Source organism: Hypanus sabinus, chromosome 3, assembly GCF_030144855.1.
Source record: "Hypanus sabinus isolate sHypSab1 chromosome 3, sHypSab1.hap1, whole genome shotgun sequence".
Classification (NCBI taxonomy): domain Eukaryota; kingdom Metazoa; phylum Chordata; class Chondrichthyes; order Myliobatiformes; family Dasyatidae; genus Hypanus; species Hypanus sabinus.
In genome coordinates, this window is record NC_082708.1 from 74,733,773 (window position 1) to 74,757,686 (window position 23,914).

General features: G+C 39.7%; 1 protein-coding gene across 1 annotated transcript in view; it reads right to left on the reverse strand.

Annotated features, from left to right (window-relative positions):
• LOC132391455 (short transient receptor potential channel 6-like) overlaps positions 1–23,914 on the reverse strand; it is a 125,067-nt gene that overhangs the window by 43,286 nt on the left and 57,867 nt on the right. Inside the window, exons 3-5 of the mRNA XM_059964679.1 lie at positions 10,412–10,597; positions 7,024–7,188; positions 4,757–4,973 (exon numbers count right to left, since the gene is read on the reverse strand). Of these exons, the coding sequence (XP_059820662.1) occupies positions 4,757–4,973; positions 7,024–7,188; positions 10,412–10,597 (568 nt within the window). The remainder of the gene's footprint in view (positions 1–4,756; positions 4,974–7,023; positions 7,189–10,411; positions 10,598–23,914) is intronic.

The window sequence follows — 23,914 nt, forward strand, 5'->3', positions numbered from 1 at the left end:
TAAGAATGTGAACCCACATTGCCGTGTGGATCTTCACCCCAGCCTTTAACTTCCTCAACAGCGATTGTGGTTCTGTATTGCTCCGTATTAAATGAGATAATATGCAGAGAATCAAACTCCTCAGAACTAGATTCAATACAAATTGTCACAAGTAATTGATCCCTCAGGGGACAGATCACAACAAAATGCAGCTTTGCAACCTGCAGTTTGCCTTTTGCTGAATTTTATCAATTGCATTTCCATACCCTGCTGTATTTATGGTGCTGAGTATTACATACTCCAATTAATTTCTTCTAAAATGTTGTATAAAATTACACAAAATTACAATTAAGGCACCCAGTGAGGCAGTCAGACGGTCAAAGGCTTGATTTAATGCAATCCTCAGATAGGTAAGTGCTGCTTCTTAACGCCCAGCACATTAGTACAGTTACCAATTTCCATGAGCTAGATACCAAGAGATAATTAATTATGGTAGGCCAGGCCAATAGGTGGTTTGTAGCAGTAAATCCAGACACTTATGAACAAACTTAAAATAATCTGATGCCAATCTGAAAACTGTTTAGCTAAAACTCAATAAAAAAATGGCTAAGAAGGCAGCAGTTAATTAGTTATAGATGTATCTTCCCTGAATTATTCAAATATATGTTTGCAATGAATCGGGTACTTTTACTCCAGAATTCTCTTGGACCTCTAACTGAGTTTCATGTTCTGCAAATGTAAGTCAATTCCTAGTGATAAATTTTATTTCACAAAGTGTAGTGTGAGCTTTATAAACAGCTTAAGTGTCATTAAGTTGAAAATCTCTAACAGCACAGCACTGCCACTAACAGGACTCCAGCAGAAGAACAGCTTAGAGTGTGTTACAATTTGATGCCTAATGTCTAAACCAAAAATTGCAACTGTTGGTCTTGTTTAACCTTCCTGCCAATTAAATAGTAAAATAATTTTTGCTGAGAAAGAACTTGACTGATTTATCTATTTCTCTTTAAATTAATTGCATTTGGCATTTGCTTTCTTAGAACTGTAGAGATCATTGTCTATTATTTCTGCTAAGCATACAGTACATTAAAAAGTTGGCCATCATATTCTGAATACTTCTTTCCATAACAGTACTGAATTTAGAAATGTTGACTGAAAGATATTAGGGCAACTCCATTGCTTTTCCATGAAATACAACACAGGATTTGTTTTAAATTCCCAAGAGAAACAGGACTTGAGTTTAAAAGGCAGCATGTTTAATAGTGGGGCATTCCCTCAATCTTGCTCTGGAATCTCTGCCCAAACTCTCCCTGAAAAAAAAACGAGAACAACTTTTGAACCTTCCAATCTCTGATTCCAAGGAATCTCACAAGATGCCACCAGTGACAGAGCAGCAAAATTGTCACCGTAAATTCCTTTATCAATCCCATATTTAAATTAGTAAAAGATAAATTTAGAAAGTCTTTTGATCCAATTTTAAATTTATCTTTTACTTGGGGAGCACAAGATATAAAGGGTCTGTCAGATTCCATTCATTTTATCTGCAAGGATAAGGCAAATATGATATATAAACAGGCACTTTTATAGTGAAAGAACTGAACATTAATCCTGCTAATAGTTCACCAATTAAACAGCTTGCGTTGTATATTTTAATATGTGGAGGTGAGTTTCATGTTTGACTTGACTACAGTCAACAGGTGAATAATGAATATGCCGTTGCACTATTGACCTAAGACCTGTAGATGGCAAAGTCATTCGTACACTTGTCCCTATCTGCTGATCTAATTAAGATTCATGTTACTGATATTCTTCTCCCAGTAGGTACCACATCAGAACCACCCCAACTCTGCTACTCCTACAAGATGTACTTGACAGTCATGGAAGATGCAGTGAATACTGTAATATTTCAACATGATATACGATTATGCTGCATTTGATATTATCAAGGTAATCAGTTTTTGCCATGTCTCACATCCAACATGAGAAAAGCCCGTCAGCCCGTTGAGTCTGTGCCCCGATAACAACAATCCCATCAATCCACTTATTTGCCTATAACTTATTCTACTGTTCTCCAGTCTCTCTCTCACACACACACACACACCACACACACCACACACAGAGCCACCCCTACTGAATTGGCCTCTGTCCTGGTAGAATCTCGGGAGCAGGATCATCTACTGGAAGAGGGTTTTCTAACCTCATTTCCTTTCCATCACAAACTGAAAGAATTCTTTAAGATTATAGATAAAGAATCAGCCTTCCTCTACAGAAGCCAGGGATGGAAATGGTTTGGTCATGAACTTTTGCTCCCTTATTAACACCATTTTATTACTGTTTTATGTTTACACTAAATTTGATGTGTCCATCCTCTTCATACAATATTAATTGTCTTTGAATGTCTGACACTACCCTCTTTCTCCACAGTAAGTATTGCTGCAAAGAAATGATTCTACGTATCTGTCCTTCCCGATTTTCATTAACATTGTGACTATTGTTCAATGTTCTTAAAAAGCCCACATTGGTCCTAACCAACATCTTTTTCTTTCAATATAGTCATAAAAAACATTTGCCCAACACTTAATACCTTTGTATACACCTTTTTTTTGTAACCTTCTGGTATACCTCACTCACGGCCTGGAATTCTGATAGTTTTTTCCATTTTGAACTCTTTAATTTTATACTTCTTGCTGCTTCAAATCATCTGTGGTTGTATCTTTATTCATTCTTTATAGATTCAAGCTCATTTTGCACTCAATTATTTAGAAACTGCTTCATCTCTGTCATCTGATTTCTTAATGGCCCTGGAACCCAGGAACACTTCTTATTTTTTTCTCTCTTGTACCATTTATGTAGTAATTTATATTATTTTATATACTTTGCACTGCATTGCTGCCACAAAACAACAAATTTCATTTCCTCTAAGATGATGATTCTTTCAATTCTATCATGAAACTCTCCCACAGATCTTCCAACATTTTGCTCCTAAATTTACTTGGATTTTTTGGACAGTAGCTGTCCTTTTCCAGCATTACATTAAACTTAATCATCTTAGGACTGTTTCTAGTCAAGCACTCAAATGCTTCTTTAAATTCATATTTTAGGGTCCTGGCATTACTGGAAAGGCCTGCCTTTATTGAATAGATTAAAGATTCAAGCTAATTTGTCACGTGGACATCAAATCATACAGCGAGATGTGTCATTTGCATTAAAAATCAACACACCTGAGGGTGTGCTGAGGCAGCCCACAAGCATCGCCACACTTTCTGGCACCATCATTACATGCCTGCAATGCTCCATTGAGCACAATAACCAACAAACAACAACAGTAAATGCAAGCCCTGTTTCTCCCACCATGCACAAACACAGTCCTTTTATCCCAGGATGGACTCCAGCCTCCAGCGGTGATGCACCATCAATAACTCACTCTGAGACGTGAAGGCGTGATATCGGCTTTTATTGACTGGAAGAAGGAACAAGCAGTGAGTGACCACCATACTACATCCTGGAGACTGAGAGGAGAGGTCTGTGGGAGGAGCCACAGGAGCAGTCAGCAGGGGGTGTGTCCAGACAGGTATATGTAGTTCACCACAAGCGGACAGGGACTCAGGCCAGCAGATACTGGGCTTCAACCTCCCCAGTGGACTCGCAAATACTCCTGAGTTGCCTATGGCCAACAGGCCTCAGCTTCCAAACTTCCAATTCAATCCTTGGTCCTCAGTCTTCGATGCCAATCCCAGCACATGCCAATCACTGAACACTAGGCCTCAAATGCCAGACTCATCAATGACAGGATCCCAAACACTAGGCCTCGAATTCTGGTCTTGCTGATGACAGGATCCCAAACACTAGGCCTCAAACGCCAGACTCATCAATGACAGGATCCCAAACACTAGGCCTCGAATTCTGGTCTTGCTGATGACAGGATCCCAAACACTAGGCCTCAAACGCCAGACTCGTCAATGACAGGATCCCAAACACTAGGCCTCAAACTCCAGTCTCACCAATTCACAAACCCAGGAGGTCACTGTAACTCATTCCTTTTGCCTGCATGGAACTCTGACTTTGGAACCTGCCAACAACTCACTGACCTGAGAGCGTCACATCCATTCTTTACCAGTCCACATGTGACATCCAATCACAGGTGTCTCGCTTCTACATTGCTGGTCTTCGAAAGCAGGGTGGAGAATTAGACTCCGGCCTGACCTTCCATTCCCCCACATCCCTGTTCCGAAACCCTAACCTGACCCCTAATGCCCTCCCATGCACCAAACCATCCTGATGAACCTAAAAATAATTAAAAATTAAACAAAATAAACAATTTAGAAACAACTCTGAGCCGCAATTCACTGGAGTTCAGAGCTCGGTGCCATATTGAAAAAAAGACCTTCACTCCAGGTTGAGATAAGATGGAATCTTCCCTTTAGGCTTGCCCATTTTGAGCTGGCTTTGCTTCCTCTAAATCTTTTGCAAAATAGTACCAGGTAGCTTTCTGTGCTCTTTCCAAGTAAATAACATCAGCAAGCCTGGAGTCACACTACAGAACTCCAGATGTTTTTCCTACTGACAAGTTGGTAAATTTATAGTCACCTTCAGTAAACATAAGAGTTCAGATTGTTATCTGAATTTAAATTCTACAGACCTTACCTCGACTTTTAAAGAAGTCAGGCCCTGTACCAAATCTATTGCGGCCTAAACATCCTCTGAGTTTTAAAAGTGGTGTTATGGAAATTCAGTGGGAAGTTCTGATATGATTAAAAAACAAAATTGAAATCCCTACCTATTACCCAGGAAACAATTAGACTTTCCATCCACGTGAAGTTAGTTGTTTTCATTCTGAAGATCTGCCTAGGGTGATCTGTCGTTGTCTCATTCGGTAGGAGTGAGGTGCCGTTAAACCTGTCAGCTGCATTCAAGATCAGCAGGCCAAGGAAAATAGTGAAGGAAACTCCATGGGCCACAAATTTCATAAAAGGTGATCGCACGATCTTCCCCAGCTGCAACATACAGAGAGATTTATTGTTTATACCTTACTTGTTAAAAAAATAAGTACCATAAACGGAAACCCAGAAAAGCTGAAAGAAGCAGAGCTTGAGATTCCATGGAAAAAAATCTTTGAGATATTCCCTCCCAACAATATACTGGAGTCAAAGTTAAGACACATACTATCAGATACAAACACAGGGAGTGATATATCAAGGCTTGCAATAGTTGGATATCATGGTAATTGTTTGCCACGGGATGTTAATATTAGTTGCTAAACAAAACTTTTGAGCAATTCTCACTGTTTCAGTGCACCATCCTCAAATCTCTTTTACTGACCACCTTGGGATTCCTTACACATCGATATATTTTTGAATGACATTCACTCACTGATCCATAGACAGGGACTGATTTGGAATAGTCAATGTGACTTTGTTCATGGTAGGTCATATCTTCAAGACTTAAAGTTTTTTGAAGAAGTTGATAAAGGAAAGGCAGCAGATGTAGTATACGTGGATCTTAGCAAGGCCTTTGACAAGGTCCACATGGGAGGATGGTCGAGAAGGTTCAGTCGTTTGGTATTCAAAATGAGGCAATAAATTGGATTAGACATTGGCTTTGTGGGAGAGACCAGAGAGCGATAGTAGCTGGTTGCCTCTGTGACTGGAGGCCTGTGATGAGTGGGCTGTCATAGGGATCGGTGTCGGGTCCGACTGTTGTTTGTCATCTATATCAATGACCTGGATGACAATGTGTTTAACAGAATCAGCAAATTTGCTGATGACACCAAGATTGGGGTGTAGTGGACAGCGAGGAAGACTCAAAGCTTGCAATAGGATCTGAACTTGCTGGAAAGATGGGCTGAAAAAATGGCAGAAGGAATGTGTGAGGTGTTGCACTTTGGGAAGACAAACCATGGCAGGACTTGCACAGTGAACGGTAGGGCACCGAGGAGTGTGATAGAACAGAGGGATCTGGGAATACAGATTCAGAATTCCTTGAAGGTGATGTCACGGGTAGATAAAGTTGTAAAGAAAGTTTTTGGGGCATGGGCCTTTATAAGTCAAAGTTTGAGTACAAGAGGTGGGATGTCATGCTGAAGTTGTATAAGATATTGGTGAGAACTAACTTGAAGTATTCTGTACAGTTTTGGTCACCTACCTACAGGAAAGATGTCAATAAGATTGAACAAGTCCAGAGAAAATTTACAATGGTGTTGCCAGCACTTGAGGACCTGAGTCATAGGGAAAGATTAAATAGGTTCAGATTTAATCCCTGGAGCCTAGGGATATGATAGGGGTAATCAGAATTATGAGGGGTACAGATAGGGTAAATGCAAGCAGGCTTTTTCCATTGAGGTTGGGTGAGACTAAAACTAGAGGTCATGGGTTAAGGGTGAAAAGTGAAATGTTTCAGGGGAATATGATATGATCCCACTCACAGAGTGTGGAATGAGCTGCCAACAGAACTGGCAGATGTGGGCTCAATTTGAATATTTACAAGAAATTTGGATAAGTATGGCTATGTTCCAGGTGCAAGTCGATGGGACTAGGCAGATTAATAGTTTAGCATGGACTAGATAGGCTGAAGGGTCTGTTTCTGTGCTGTAATATTCTATGACTCTAATGCATCATTAATTTATAATTATAATTGAATGTTGGGATTCCAATAGATTAGAGAGTTTGTGATATTCTCTCTCCAGTCTAAATTGGACTGGAGAAAAAGACGTCAGTATAAGATAGCAGCAAACAAATATTACTGTATTAGGAATGATACATCACAGCTTGGAAATCACACTACAGCCAACATTTGCCTGAGCTGATGCCTCTGATTAACAAAAGCTTAACACTGCCTGCAGCAATGCACGCTTCCTCAGCATTCCACTAGCTGACAATGGAAGGCCAAAACATTTATGTTCAGCAGTAAGGAGCGTGTGCGTAAAATTAGAAACAGAGTATTGCAGTATTCAGCATTCTCTATGGAAAATAAATCCATGGTTTTTACCCTTAGCCAGGTAGGTTTGCTTCCTCCATCACTATTGTGACGAAGTTGAAGATGACTAACCTTGCTGTAGGGTGCAATCCAATAGCACAAGGCTAGGAATGGCAGCCCAAGTGCTACAGCTAACACAACCAGAAACTTGATTGTTATTGGCTGTTGACGTAATCCAGAGAGATTTTCATACCAGATAGAGAGAAGCTGTTGTTGACAGTTTGGATGAGCTACAAACTTAAAAAAACACAACAAATACGGTTAGAAATCAAAGTGGAGATAATTAATGAAACTAAAAAAAAATTTAATCATTTAAATATGTTGCATTTCTAATGCAATATTCTTACTTTTACATAAAACTATAAATTTAATAAATGTAAACACAAGAGATTCTGCTGATGTTGGAAATCATGAGCAACACACACAAAATGATGGATGACTTCAGCATATCAGGCAGGATCTTTGGTGGGATAAACAGTCAACTTTTCAGACTGAGGCCCTTCATCAAGAATGAAAATGAAAGGGACAGAAGTTCTGTCTGAATTGCCGAGCACCTCTAGCATTTTATGTGCATTGCTGAAGTTGATAAATGCGATAGTGATGTAGTCATACACAATCATAAAATTTTTAGAATATATCATTATAATGAAATATTCAACTTCAGAAAACTTTAGATTTTTCATTGATGAGAATATCATATTTAAAGTTTACAACCTCATTAAGAGAGTATTCTGTAACTGTAAAGAAAATCAATTTTTCAAAATCTAATTAAATTGCTGGCAATATCCATGAATTCTAAACTGCATTTGGAAATAGTTGAATAACCTTACATTTACAGGCAACAGATCCTTCCTTATACACCTCAATCTCTCCTCTGTTTCAAATCCTGAATTTCAGCTATCAAAGAATCCCAAAATATCACATAACAAATAACCAATGTGAGGGCAGTTTTCAGAAGGGGGATGGGGTTAAATGGTTGGAGGATTTAAAGAAATGGTAACTGAAATAATAACTCCTGCTGCAATTTGCCTATCGCCACAATAGATCTACAGCTGAAGCAATCTCACATACACTCCACCTGGCCTTAAATCACCTGGACAATGGCAATACCTAATAAGGCTGCTATTTATTGATTGCAACTCAGTGTTGAACACAATCATACTCTCTGTTCTAATCAACCAGCTCCAAAACTTGAGCCGCTGTACCTCCCTCTGCAGTTAGATCCTTGACTTCCTCTTTGGGAGACCACAGTCAGTATGGATTGGAAGTAGTATCTCCTCCTCACTGACAATCAATACTGGTGCACCTCAAGGATACGTGCTCAGCTCACTGCTCTATGCTCTCTGCATCCATGACAGCATGGCTAGGCACAGTTCAAATTCCATTTATCAATTTGTTAACAATACAGCCATTTTTGGCAGAATTTCAGAAGGTGATGAGTAGGTGTACAGGAGCGAGATTGATCAGCTGGTTGAGTGGTGTTGCAACAACAACCTTGCACTCAATGTCAATAAGACCAAGGAATGGATTGTGAATTTCAGGAAGGGGAGGTTGAAGGAACACACACGTGTCCTCATCAGAGATTAGCAGTGGAAAGGGTGAGCAGTTTCAAGTTCCTGAATGTCAACACTTCTGAAGATCGATTCTGGGCCCAACATATTGATTAATTACAAAGAGGGCATGACAGTGGCTCCATTTCATCAGGAGTTTGAGGAGTCTTAGTACGTCACCAGATACTCCCATGAATTTCTACAGATGTATCGTGGAGGGGGAGGGGGCTCTGCTCAGGATCAAAAAAAGTTGCAGAAAGTTGTAAACCAAGCCATCTCCATCACGGGCATGAGCTTCCCTCACATCGACAACATCTTCAATGAGGTACAGGAGCTTGAAGACACACGCTTCACATCACAGGAACAGCTTCTTCCCGTGCCCCATCAGATTTCTGAATGGACAATGAACCTATGAACACCACCTCACAAATTTGTTTTGCTCTCATTTTGCACTACTTAATGCTTTATTTAATATATAAATCCATATTTTTCTCATCAGAATTTATAGATTTTTTATTATCATGCATTGAATGCACTGCTGCCAGAAATTATCAAATTTAATGACATATGCTTATGATTTTAAACCCAATTCTGAATCTAATTCTAAAAATAATAGTGGGATGCATGAAATAAAGAGCATATAACAATAAGAGATTTTCATAAACAAAAGAATTGAGCTTATTATTAATATTTTCTCATGCAAAGATGGAGCAGGTGTCCTTCTCCGTCATGGAAACCTGCAGCAAGGCATTCAAGGCCCCCATTGTAGTTTTCTGATGCAATACTGAAAGCATAAGCCACATTGTCAAGACCCAGTTTATAATACAAGCTACCATTGAAGAAGAAAAAGAAAGAAGATTTTTCTCTTCAAATCATAGGGTATAAAATGCTCCCCTGTTCCGAGAAGGGCTTGTATTGAAGATCTGAAAATTAGAAGATATTACTAATTCTGATTCATAATACACTACAATTTTAAGAAAAAACAAGAAAAATAAAGTTTATCAAAAGTTGTAAATTTCTTTAACTGACTTAGGATCCAGGCATGATTTTGTGAATTCCCGTAAATGAACCCACTTGCCAATTCAATTCAGTAGAAGTTTCACCATGAAAAAATATGGCCCTCTCAATGGTCCCATCAAAAGAACAAAGAGATTACAACAATAGCAAGCCATTAACTGTGTATATTCTGCAATCCTTTCTGTATATCCTTTCCCAAAAACACTGTGTCCATTATAATACCAATAGCCTACTACTGGCCCCATGTAGCATCCCCTGCTGATCAAGCATCTCGCTACATCCATTGACTACTTACTGTTTGGCACTGAAAGACTATTATCCAGAGGACCAATTAAAACACTGGCTGTTCATGACATGCCTCATGTAACACCCATCCACAATTACACCTGGGCATTGCTACACCGACTATCCATGAAATGTGTATTACTTGCAATGGCTGCTAGCCACTATGTCTCCACAATGACACCCACTGCCCTCTAACTGTGCCCTAAATGATAACAGGATACACTGAATATTGCATTGATAAATGGTCCACTGAACCCCACAAAACAATTCCTCCAATGTTTCAATAATTATCAATAGCCCATTTTATCATTCAGCTTTCTAATTCAAGTTTCAGTTACTATTTCCTACAAGTTTTTGTTTGAATTGATAATTCATGGTTTCTGTTTCTAGAATGAACATGCTTAAGTATCAGAAACATTAAACAATGACCAATTAATCTTTAAAATATAATCTCAATGATTCTTATTAATATATTTTGTGAGATTTCAGATGTAACTACGATACAATATTACAAATATTCTACATTAAGTAATCATTACAAACTCACAGTTAAGTGGGAATTTACAATATAAAAACATACCAAATTCTGTGCCTACAATGCTTCTTACCTTTTTGACTTCAAATTTAATAGCTAATTTTAGCCGACTAAGGCTAGGTCGAAATTCACCCTTACTGTTGGGATTTGTCTCCACAGCCCCATTCAAAATGGCTTCTACTTCTTCAGTAATCCGGCACAAGTCTAGAAGTCCAACAACAAAATCTTTGCATTGAATTGATAATTTTTTGTAATCATTCTGGAAAAACACAAATTTAAAACAATTAACCTGTTGGGAGTCTTGCCTTTAACGCTAAAGTCCATGCTTAAATTTTACAGATATAATTTCAGACTTGTAGCCTCTGGAACTCAATAACATTCCAATCACTAAATCTCTGTTTGTCAGGCCTTAACTGCTCTGACATGTACAGAGTCAGTGTGAGAGCACTCATTCATCACTACATACACCTGCAGCACATGTTTGCCTCAGATAGCATAGATTTTGTAGTAAGTTTGTGGTTTGCATTTCAGAGATTACATTTTTCACCTCTTGTGTACCCTATTTCTTTTATAAGAAATATTGACAATTTGAATATTTAAGTAAAGTTAATAGTAAAGCAAATGGATTCTCAGCTAGAGTTTGCAGAGGAATGTAGGAGACCCTGGGGTCAGCTGGAAGAAGCTTCTATCATCTGATGAAACCAAAACTGAGTGTTTTGGCCATCAGACTAAATGCTAGGTTTGGCGTAAGCTAAACACCACACATCAAAAATACACCATCCGTACCCTGAAGCAAGGTGGTGGCAGCCTCATGCTGTGGGGATGTTTCACTGCAGCAGGCCTTGGAAAGCTTGTGAAGGTAGAGGATAAAATGAATGCAGCAAAATACAGGGAAATCCTGGAGAAAAACCTACTCAGTCTGCAAGAGAACTGCGACTTGTGTGAAGATTTGTTTTCCAGCGAGACAATGACCCCATGCATAAAGCCAAAGATACATTGGAATGGCTTAAAAATAAAGTTAATGTCCTGGAGTGGCCAAGTCAGAGTCCAGACCTCAATCCAACTGAGAATTTGTGACTGGACTTGAAAAGGGCTGGTTACTCATGATCCCTGACAGAGCTTAAGCCGTTTTGTAAAGAAGAATGAGAAAAAATTGCAGTGTCCAGATGTGCAAAGCTGATAGAGACCATTCCACATAGACTCAAGGCGTTAATTGCTGCCAAAGATACATCTGCTAAACTCTGACTTGAAGGGGGTGAGTAATTATGCAATGAATTATTCTGTGTTTAATAATCGTGATAAATTTAAACTAAGTTGTGGAAATTTGTTTTCACTTTGACACAAAAGAGGCTTTTCTGTTGATCAGTGTCAAGAAAGCCAAATTAAATCCATTGTGATTCAATGGTGTAAAACAATAAAACATAAAAGTGTGTGTGAGAGAGACAGTGACAAAAGCACAATATGTTTCTAAGTTAAGGCAATTTATTACTTGGAACCTACAGGTGGTGATGTTTCCATATAAATATAATTTGATTAGTGTGTTTTATTTATATGCCTACTGTGTCAATCAGTTCACACAATTTACATGCACCTGTCTTGTGTAAACATATCTAAATCACTTTCTACTTAAATTATTATACCTAGTTATTATTGACTTAGCCACAACTATAGTTATTCAATGCTTACAAATGAACATTGTTTACTGTTACTGCCAGCCATTTCCCTCATTTTGATCAGTTAAATGTCTTTTGTAATATAATTTACTTTAGAAGAGCATTTCATGTCTTCAGAGGAAACAAAGTAAGTGCTAATTTAACAGAGACAAATCAACTATTTGATATACCTAGGATAATGAGACTTCTGAACTGCAACCAAAAAAAGTGTACACAAAATAAAAAAATAATAGTTTTACAAAAAATAACTACTAAAAATAATGATTAGAGAATCCAATACACACAGAAAAACATCAATAGGAATTTTATTGTCTGACAGGGAAATTCAAGATATTTCATGAAAACTTTTAATTGCTTAAGTCAAATGCTTGTATACAATGTAACTTTAGAAAGGACCAGGCTTTAGTGAAAACAATTAAGTTACTGAAAACATATTATTACCTGATTGAAAAATCAGAAATGTCTAGACCACTAGTGAAAGAAAATTAGCCAGTGTGTATGTACAATAGGAAGTCAATTAACTACATATCACTTTATTTCTTATTAATTATGAAGTTCATCTGTAAAATGGGTAAATTGTATGTATAATATGTGAATACACTTAATGTAAACCTTTCATCGTTTGTTAATTTTGTGGCGTTCCCGCTAAGTAACTATCATAATTCTATGGGCTTGGTGACAAAATTACCAAAGAATTTTATTTCCCCACCAGCTCTGATGCAAGGCATTCTATGCTTGGATCACAGCCTTAATCTGAATCTTTGACCAAACATGAGCAAATGCTGCAGCAGATCAGCTAATCTGTATAAACATATCATTCTCACATTGTTTTGTGATAAACAAGAATAAGTTCTATGTCAGCTCTTGGACTAATCACAGCAATGCCATTCCATAACTTATTTTTCCATAACCTATTCTGTCACAAAACCATCATCCATCTCCTGATTCTACACACACCTACAAAAGGGGTAATTTACAAAAGGCATACATCTACCAACCAGTGAATTTTTGATAAATACGAGGAATTTAAAGGACCCAGAGAAAAGATACAGGTCAAAGGGACAATGCGCAAAATCTACATAGACAGTCAGGATCAAACAAGAGTTACTGGAGCTGTAAATCGGCAGCTCCATCTGCTGTATCGCAGGTACTTCTGAAACAAACAAATTGACCCATGTTGTATAAGATAAAGAAGTACTTTTCTCCCCACACAATCAGACATTGCAAAATAATTAACAACACATGATTTCACAGATTTTCTGAAATTATACAGGCCAAGATGTTGTTGATTTTGGCAAACGAAAATCACTTTCTATTTATTACGCCTAGCAGATGCCCACACAAGTGGAGCTGTAGTAGTATGGTGCATTGTACTGGATGCAGACATTAATTGTCACTTTTTAAACTCATGCCTGATGGTGTCCAGGTCTTACTGGAATCAGGCATGGGCTTCTTCAATTACTGTGACTGGAATGGAGCATTGTGCAGTCATCAAAGTACTACCTCACAAGTGACCTCAGGCCTGGGGGGAGGGGCGGGCGGGGTCAGCAATGTCAGCGGCTGATGGCCAAACTGACAACACTGGCTGAGCAAGTTACTCAGAGTTATTAACTGCAAATAAGCATTAAAAATACAGCAAACAGAACAGATATAAAATTTGAGCAAAGTTAAAAGCTTAAGAAATGTACAGCAATGAACCATTTAAGAGAACAAAAAAAATAGAAAAAAAAATGGCAGAGCAACCGATGAAAGAGAAGGGTATTAACCCTTTAGTGGTGGAAACTACTGTACACAGCTAAATGAGGGAACAAGGTCTGAAGGGCACCAAGGTAAACCACCCAGTGTGAGGAAGGAGGAGACACTTGCTTCAAATTATTCCATACACAGTGGAAAGGGTGCAATTTATATGACCTATTGTGTATGTATATTTAGGAATGTTATAATTAAGGATTTTACTTAATGGCCTTAGCATTCTTGATAAGGTTACGACAAGGAACATGTTTATGGTTAGGGTTGTCAGTTGTCACCCTAATATACACCAATCATAAAACTCAGTCATAATTGGAGTCATGCCTCAGCGGTACATAATTAGGTAGGACTACTAAACAAGCACAGGATTCATTATGGGCAATTAGTCCACAGCTGGATCTTCTGGTGAATGACACACAGAAAATTCATGCGATTATGCACTAATCATTTCCTATGATTTTAATAATTACTAATTACTGTTGCTGGTCTTAGCATTGATATTTCCTGTTGGTGTCTAAACGAAGTGTCCATTAACAAAAGCGACAATTACAACTCTTAAAAGGAAAGCGCTTTCCTTTTTAAACTGGTATCCAGGTCTTTCTGGAAGCAGGCATGGGTTTATACAGGTCCATGATAGTGGGTCATTCCACATCTCTGAGAGTACTGCAGCAGCAGTTGACAACCACTGTGAGGTGTAAGCCCCACTCCCTGATCCTCAGATGCTACTCTAGAAACACCAGTGGGTCACTTAGACGAAGAAGGAATTTGCATGGTTAGTTGATAAATCCTACTTCTGCAGAATCTATTGAATGTGGCACCTGCTTTATTACCCCAGGTTTTGATAAATCTGGCTGCAAACTATCCCAGTATGAGAATTTGATCTCTTTAAACTTCAGTGTGTGCTTATTCTTCCTGCATTTGCTTATCAGGGTTCTCCGCCCAGCCACAATTCCTACTTCTCTGAAGAGCAATGTGTCATTTGACATAGTCTTTATCCCACTGGAACTTAGTCAGGTGCAGGCAGTCTTTAGAAAGTGTTTCCAACAGCATATACAAAACAACACGTTGAAATAGGCTTCATTAAGTCCCTCCTCATTGAAATAGTACCCATTCATTGTATACAACATATAAAATCCTGAGACCATTGTCTAATGGCAAAACAAATTTTATCATCTTCACAGGGTAATAGGTAACTGGCAGGCAAAGTTTCATCTATGCATATATACCAGGTTGGACACTTAAAGGGTTGGTGTATCAACTGAAGTTGATCACTACCTCTGCCTTAGTCAGCTTCTCCAACTTGACTTTAAATTTCTCCTTGAAACACCACTTCTGGATTCCCTGTATTATGAATGATACCTCCATATTCTTCTGTGAGACGTGTTACTGAAATTATTGCCTACGTTGAATCTTGTCATTGTTTGCCTCCATAATTTTGTCATTATGTAGATGTATGTGTAACCTGCTGTGAGGTTCTACTGCTAATTTAATGGCCTCTCTATAGTGTTTCACTGCTACAGTAATGGTTTCTCTGTAGCAGCAACGTTGAGGTTATGACTAGAGATAACGGGGTTTGGAATGTGCACCACCCAAAGAGAGGCATGCTGTTCTTTCTTGTGGTCTTTTGCTGGCGAGAGGTGAAGAGAGAAGACGCGAGTGGAGAGAGCTGGTAGACCGCCGGATGGAGTGGATTTGGAGCGAGCGAGGGTCTGAGACACTCGGAGGAGATTGGTGGGGAACGAAAGGACGGAACCGTGAGCTCCAACATTGGGCATTAGACTGTTTCATGAGAAGGGGCCTTTTTTCACTTACCTATAGTCAAATAAGAATTATAAAGATCAATCGTTTAATTGCATATTGTGTACTATTCATTATTTCATGGTACTGATTTGTAACAGGGGAACACAACGTGCAGCAGCCACCCAAACAAGATTACTCAAGTTTGTCTGTGCCAGAGGCCGTCTCCCCCTAGATTAAGCCACTAGCCAAACCCAAGGGTTACATATGCTAAATATGGCTTTGATATTCCCCTCGGTTCTTTGTGTACAATAACTCCTGAAGAACTCTAGCAGACTTCAGTAAAGCTTTTGATACATTAACAACATGGACTTGAAACTGATCTTCCTGAGACTGATGGCTTGCTTCGGAATTACATTACATTGTAAAACAATGTCTGGTTAAAAGTTAGGCTGCCCTTGCCTCAACCCACTTGATGTACAGTAGGTACATCTAGCTGGCTGCTTCTTCCATGGAATTAGCCTTGTTCAGCAGCCAGGTACATTGTTTTCTCCAAGTCCAACACTGGCTCAAAACCTGCAGATTCATCTTATCTACTTATCTTTTGATATCCTATTCAATGTGCAAGATTAGTAGGATTGACTTTCTAATCCACAGCAGGCACACTCTTCCCCACTCACATCTGAATGTCTTTAACTTGTACCACCACCCCTATGAATCTGCAATCAGAAGTTTAGATTCACATTTCTGATTTGCCGAGGACACACTTGCAAGGACTCTTCATCTGATCCTCTCAATATTTAGTGTTTCATTATTATTATCCTTTTGTATTTCAACACTGGTTGTTTGTCCATCCTGTTGGGATAAGGTTTCCATTGATTCTATTACATTTCTTGAATTTACCAAGTATGCCTACAAGAAAATAAACCTCAGGGTTGTCATTTCAAAAGACCTGTCCTAGGCCCAGCATGTAAGTGTAATTACAAAGAAAGCACGGCAGCATCTTTACTTACTTGGAAGTTTGTGAAGATTCGTCATAACACCCAATACTTCAACAAGCATCTCTAGATATGTGATGAAGAGTATAGTGCAGCCTGGTATGGAAACACTAATATGCCTGAATGGTTGGTGGATACAACTCAGTCCATCGAGGGCCAAACCTCCCTTTCACAGCTAATCTATATGGAGTACTGTCACAGAAAGCAGCATTGAACATCAGGGACTCCCACCACCCAGCTCATGCTCTCTTCTCACCGCTGCCATCAGGAAGGTGGTACAGGAGCCTCCGGACTCACACTACCAGGTTCAGGAACAGTTCTTGCCCTTTAACCATCAGGAGATAACATCAGTCAACTTAACTTGCCCCAACACTGAAACATCCCCACAACATATGGAGTCACTTACAGGGATTCTTCATTTCAGGTACAATATTCATTGCTTATTTATTTATTTATTTAGTTTGATTTTTATCCTTTTGTATTTGCACAGATTGTCATCTTTTGTACATTGATTATTTGTCCATGCTGTTGCTCGCGGTCATTCATTGATTTTATTGTGGCTCTTGGATTTACTGAGTATGCCTGCAAGAACATGGGTCTCAGGGCTGTTTATGGTGATATAAATTGACTTTGATCATAAATTTACTTTGAACTTTCTTTACTCTGGGTGGCACGGGTGCAAAATACAAATAGGGAGCCAGAGCAGAACAGCCCGAGAGTAGATCAATGAGTCACACCTACTCTTTGGGTTCCATGCAGCGGCGATGACAGCCTCAATGTGTAGTTCCAGCTGAATTAGACAATACAGTTACTAAAGATATCTGGATCTGATCCAAATTTTGGCCCCTACAGCTTGGAGGAATATGCATCATTGCATAGTTTGCCTGTTCTTCCCTTTGACATATTTGATGGATCAAGAATTGCTACATATTGGGAGATCTCACAAATGAGAAACACTGGGCACTCTGTAGCTGCTCTGGTAATGTGATTGTAGTATCAGCTGTGGTAGATCTCCTTAATGAAAAGCAAACAAACCATACTGAAGCTGTTTCATCACCTTCAGTCCAGACAGAATCTTAAACAAGCAGACATGTTTCTCAACCGCTGTGTCTATTCTGAAAGGACATCATAAGTAGAAGCACTACATTTAGATACATGCATTATGCAGTTAAATTTTATTGAAGAGCTAATTGCTAAAAGTAATCAGGTACATTGTACATGATATTTGAACAATACCAAATTGTTTCTGGGTGGCTTCTGCAAATTGATTTCAAAGAACTGTGGTGCAAAATTGTATAGCACTTACATTTTATATGTAACTTCAGCAAAATTAGATGCACATCAAAGAAATGGTACAGTCCTTGTGTCCAGAATATCAAAGTAATGTTATTATCAAAGTACATATGCTATATATCACCATATGCTACACTGAGTTCATTTTGTGTAAGCATTCACATTAAGTATAAAGAAAAACACACAACACGACAACAATCAACATGCGAAAGACAAACTGTTTAAATACAAAAAGACAAAACCTCCAAAATAATAAACAAACAAGAACATGGGATGAAGAGTCTTTGAAACTGAGTCCATAGGCTGTGGAAGCAGTTTTCTGTTAGAGTGAGTGAAGTTATCCCCCCTTTTCAAAAGCCTGCTGGCTGGGGCATAATAACTGTTCCTGAACCTGGTGGTTTCTGTACCAGCACCTTCTTCCTGATGGCAACAGCAAGTAGAGATCATGGCCTAGATGTTGGGGGTCCTTGATGATGGATGCTGCTTTCCCAGCATGGCACTCCATGTAGATGGATTTACCGCTGATGGACTGGGCTGTATCTGTTACTTTTTGTAGGATTTTCCATTCAAGGGCATAGCAAGCTGTGATGCAACCAGTTAGTATACTTTCCATTGTGCATCTGACAAACTTCTCTAAAGTTTTAGATGACATGCCAACTCTTCACAAACTTAAGGAAGTAGAGGTGTGTTAGACCCAAGGTACATCCTCAGAAATGCTGAAGTCAAGGAATTTAAAGTTGCTGACTCTTCCCACATCTGAACCCCTCATGAGCACTGGCTCATGGACCTCTGGTGACTCTTCCTGTAGTCAATAATCACCTCTTTGTTTTTGCTGACACTAAGTGTTTGTTGTGGCAATATTCAGCTGGCTTCTCAGAGGTTTTTCCTGGAATTCTTATATTTTCAATCACCCTCTTATGTGCTGATTTGTCACCACTTTTGACTTGGCCAACAACAGTAGTGTCATCAGCAAACTTAAATATTGCATTGCAGCTGTGCAGTCATAAGTATAAAGCTAGTAGAGCATGGGCTAAGCCCACAGCCTTGTGGTACACATGTGCTAATGGTTATCGTGGAGATGGTGTTACTAATCCAAAATGACTGGGTCTGTAAGTGAAGAAATCAAGGATCCAGTTGCGTAAAGAGGTATTGAGGCCTAGGACTTAAAGCTTATTGATTAGTTTTGAGGGGGTGATGGTACTGAATGCAGAGCTGTTGTCAATAAAGAACATCCTGATGTGTGCATCTCCACTGTCCCCATGTTCCAAGGTTGAGTGAAGAGCCAATGAAATGGCACCTGTTGTTGAACTGTTGTGACATTAGGCAAAGTGTAGTAGATCCAAGTCACTTCTCAGACAGGAGTTGGTATATTTCATCACTAACCTTTCATCACAGTGGATGCAAGTGCTACAGAGTGATAGTCATTGAGGCAGGTTACCATGTTCTTCTTGGGCATCACTGTAATTGAGGTCTGCCTGGTGCAGGTGGGTACCTCACACAGCCAAAGTGAGAGGTTAACAATATCAGGAAACAATGCAGCCAGTTGATCAGAGCAAGTCTTCAATAGTTGGCCTTGTACCCAACTGGGCCAGATGTTTTCCATGGATTCACTCTCCTGTATGTTAATAGAACAGCTAGATAATCAGATTTCCTGAAATGCAGCTGAGGGATGGAATGGTAGGTATTTTTTGTGGTAGTGCAGTAGTGGTCAAGTGTTGGGATCCCTGGTGGTGCAGGTGATATGTTGATAATAACTGGGCAGAGATTTCTTCAAGCAAGCTTGATGAAGTCCCCGCCATTGATTTGAAAGGTGTCAGGGTAGGCTGTTTCTTGTTTCCTAGTCACAGCACTCAATACATCAGGCGTTGAGGATAGAGCACTTTGGCAAAACGTAAACCAGTCAGGATCACAGAGGAAAGCTCTTTTAGTAAGTAGAAAGAATGACACTTAAGTGTCAGATGTTCCAGGTTGGGAGAACAAGAGTGTGTCAAGACCACCACAAACAAGCATCACAAAGGGTTCATCATGTGCTCGCTTCAGCAGCACATATACAAAGAGTCCATCATGAAATACAGATGCTCACCTTTTGCCCTCTTCAAATCTGCAGGCCAGTCCATCTAGTGGAGTGAGAAGCCCTCTAGTCAGACAGCCATATCCAACCAGTTTGGGGTGGGCCATGTCTCTGTGAAGCAGAGACTGCAGCAATTCCTCATTTCCCTCAGATACAGAAATCTTGCCCTTTGGGCCTCTATCTTGTTCTCCGGTGAACGTACATTTGCTAACCAAATACTGGGTACAGGAAGTTTTACACCTCACCATTTTAGGCTGGCTTGGAGTCCTCCCTCCTGACCTCTGAGCCACGGTGGACTTTCATCTGCATAAAGGAGTGCCCTACCTGCATTCACAAGATCACAAGACAAAGGAGCAGAAGTAGACCATTCAGCCCATCGAGTCTGCTCCGCCACTCCACATGAGCTAAACTATTGTCCCATCTAGTTCCAATGTCTGGATTTTTCCCCATATCCCCTGATACCCTGACTAATCAGATACCTGTCAATCACCTCCTTAAAAACCTTCAATGATTGGGCCTCCACAACTGTATGTGGCAATGAATTCCATAAATCCACGACCCTCTGGCTAAAAAAATTTCTCCTCATCTCTGTTTTAAATGGGTACCCTCTAATTCTAAGCCTGGGACCCCTTGTCCTGGACTCACCCACCAAGGGAAACAGCCTTTCCACATCTACTCTGTCCAACCCTTTCAACATTTGAAATGTTTCTATGAGATCCCCTCTCATTCTTCTATACTCTAATGAATACAGTCCAAGAGCTGACAAACGCTCCTCATATGTTAGTCCCTACATTCCAGGAATTATCCTAGTGAATCTTCTCTGAACTCTCTCCAACATCAGCACATCCTTTCTAAGATAGGGGGCCCAAAACTGCATACAATACTCCAAATGGGGTCTCACCAGTGCCCCATAGAGCCTCATCAATACCTCCTTACTCTTGTACACTATTCCTCTTGAAATGAATGCCAGCATTCGCTTTCCTTACTGCCGATCCAACCTGGCGGTTAACCTTTAGGGTATCCTGCACGAGGACCCCCAAGTCCCTTTGCACTTCCAATTTTTGAATTTTCTCCCCATCTAAATAATAATATGCACGATTGTTTCTTCTTCCAAAATGTACAACCGTACATTTCTCAACATTGTATCTCATCTGCCATTTCTTTGCCCACTCTCCTAAACTGACCAAGTCTCTGCAACCTTTCTGTTTCCTCAACACTTCCTGCTCCTCCACCTATCTTGGTGTCATCCACAAACTTAGCCACAAAACCATTTAATCCATAATCTAAATCGTCGATATATAGTGCAAAAAAGAAGAGGCCCCAACACCGACCCCTGCAGAACACGACTAGTAACCGGCAACCAACGAGAATAGGATCCCTGTATTCCCACTCTTTGCTTTCTGCCTATCAACCAATGCTCCACCCATTCCAATATCCTTCCTGTAATTCCATGTGAGTTAGGTCTACCGAGTTCTTCAGGATATCGTAAAAATGCTAGTTTTAGACAGTTCAAAAGGTACATTAAGGAAAATTACAGGCTGCCGGAATAATAGTTTAGAAGACTATTTAGAAGACTAGAAGTTTTGTAAGCTATCTGCAAAATGTCACCATTTATTGTCAGTGCCAGCTTGTTTGCAATGTACTGTGCATTATTCTGTCACTACAAAAGTCTGATAGCTTTGGTGCTACTCTTGAAGGGCAGAGTTCCACATTTGTTAAGTTGTTTTCTGCAGGGAAATCATAAAATTAGAGTTTAAAAGATAATGAAAAGTCATTTGTCCTGGTGATGTTTTTGTTGATGTAGTAGAAATGTTTTTATTGTGATTAATGGAATTGAACAATTGCAAAAGTAGCACTTATTTAAACTTTTTTTATATTCTGCAAATTCTCAATTTGTTTAATTTTTTGACTTTTATATTTTATCATTAAATTCACATGAAACAGGAGTTATTTGCATGGAGGTCAGTGACCAGTGATGTGTCTCAGTGATCTGTTCTGGGACCCCTACTCTCCTTGTTTCCATTTTGATCAAGGTTAAGTGAATGGCATAGAGCTGAGGTACATATGATCTACTGTCACAAAACCCCAGCTATACATCAAGACAGTATTACTGATTCTGGTATCCTAATTACAAATAAAATTAAAAGCGTAATAGTATTTCTGTTTTCTTTTATTTATTTCCTATTCATTAATTCCAAGGTTGTCAAGCCGAGGAGTAGTAGTGGAGACAAGCTCCCACTACCAAAAAGTGCTCCTCACGGCCTGCACCTCAAGTAGCCTCTGACAACCAAGTCCAACTCCTGGCCTTCTCGTGTCGTTTAGCCTCTAAGCCCGGCTGAACTGTTTCTACTGACAGGAAAAGGGGCAAAGGCAGGTCCTGGTGCCTCAAAACCAGTGCTTCGGGTAGATGGAGCTCGTCAGCCAGGGAAAGCAGGCCATCTAAGAGAAGGAAAACTCTGATTTCAAACCTCCACTGCCTTGCGGCCATACCCACTCATGGGAAAAGCTTCAGGAGTAAACCCCGAGGGCAAATCCGGAGCTGGAGTCCCTAAGGCAGTCTGACATTGTCTTCAAGCTCGTTCTGGTAACTCCTGCAACGACACTGGTACCAGGCTTGAACAACATCAGTGGCATGGAGAGGGGAGACTTGCTGCATGGGCAACTGCCAGTTTTCCATACAACCTTGCCCAGGCCTGCAACCTGGAGAGGACAAAGCAAGACTTTCCAGGCACAGATCCATAGTCTCGTGAGTCTAGCAGATGCCACAATTCATTAATTATAAATTCACCAGTGACACCACTGTTGTTGGCAGAATCTCCAAAGGTGACAAGGTGATTTACAGAAGTGAGGTAGATCAGCCAATTGAGTGGTATTGCAACAACAACCTTGCACTCAATTTTAACCAGACCAAGAAACAGATTGTGGAGAGGGAAATTGGGAGAACACACACCAGTCCTCACGAGGGGTTAGTGATGGAAAGGGTGAGCATTTTCAAATTCCTGCAGATCTTTCCTAGACCCAATACATTGACTCAATCACAAATCACACCAGCAGCTCTACTTCCTTAGGAGTTGGAAGACTCTTGAAATTTTCTATCGATGTACAGTGAAGATAATTCTGACTGATTACATCACAATCTGGTATAGTGCCTCCAACGTGCAGGATTGAAAGAGATTGAGCCAACTCCATCACAGGTACAATCCTCTCCACCACAGTGGACATCTTGAAGAGGCAATCCTCCAGGAAAGTGGTATCCATCTTTGCAGACCCTCAACATCTGGGACACACCCTCTTTTCATTACTACCATCAGGGAGGAGGTTATAGGAGCCTGAAGACTGACACTCAATGATTAAGGAACAACTTCTTAATAAACCCATGAGCACAACCTTGCATCATTTATCTATCTATTTAAACTTACAGTACTGTTCATGCCATGCTCTGTGCTGTTGTCACATAAGCACAATTTTCACAATGTATGCCTGGAATAATAAGCCCGATTCTGATTCTATATTTCTGGATCACTCTTTGCTAAATTCCAAGATTTCCAATCTTCAGGTTTACTAATATCTTTTAAAACATAATTTTAAAAAAAGGACATGGCTGGAAATTGGATGTTTTTATTCAAAAAATGAATTTATTTTTCTGCAGGCTGAATCATATTAGTGGTCAAGTTTAAGTCTATTGGAATGTTTGCCCAGTGACTTCTCAATGAGATTCACTGACCACAGATGTGATTGTCCCAACACCAGTCACACACCCAAGGACATGACCCCATAAACATCATGCACGGTGCAAGATGCTACAAACACACACACACACACACACTGCTGGAGACACTCAACAGGTCAGGCAGCATCAACTGAAATGAACAAACAGTCAATGTCTTGGGCTGAAACCTTTCTTCAGTACTGCTTCTTTGACATTTCTCCCACTGCTTTTGAATTCATCCTTCTCATCCTCTTCCTAATTTATTCTACTTATTCAGAGATAAAGCCTGGAATAGGCCCTTCTGGCCCTTTTTGCCAAGCCAACAGGAACCTACCTACTGATTTAA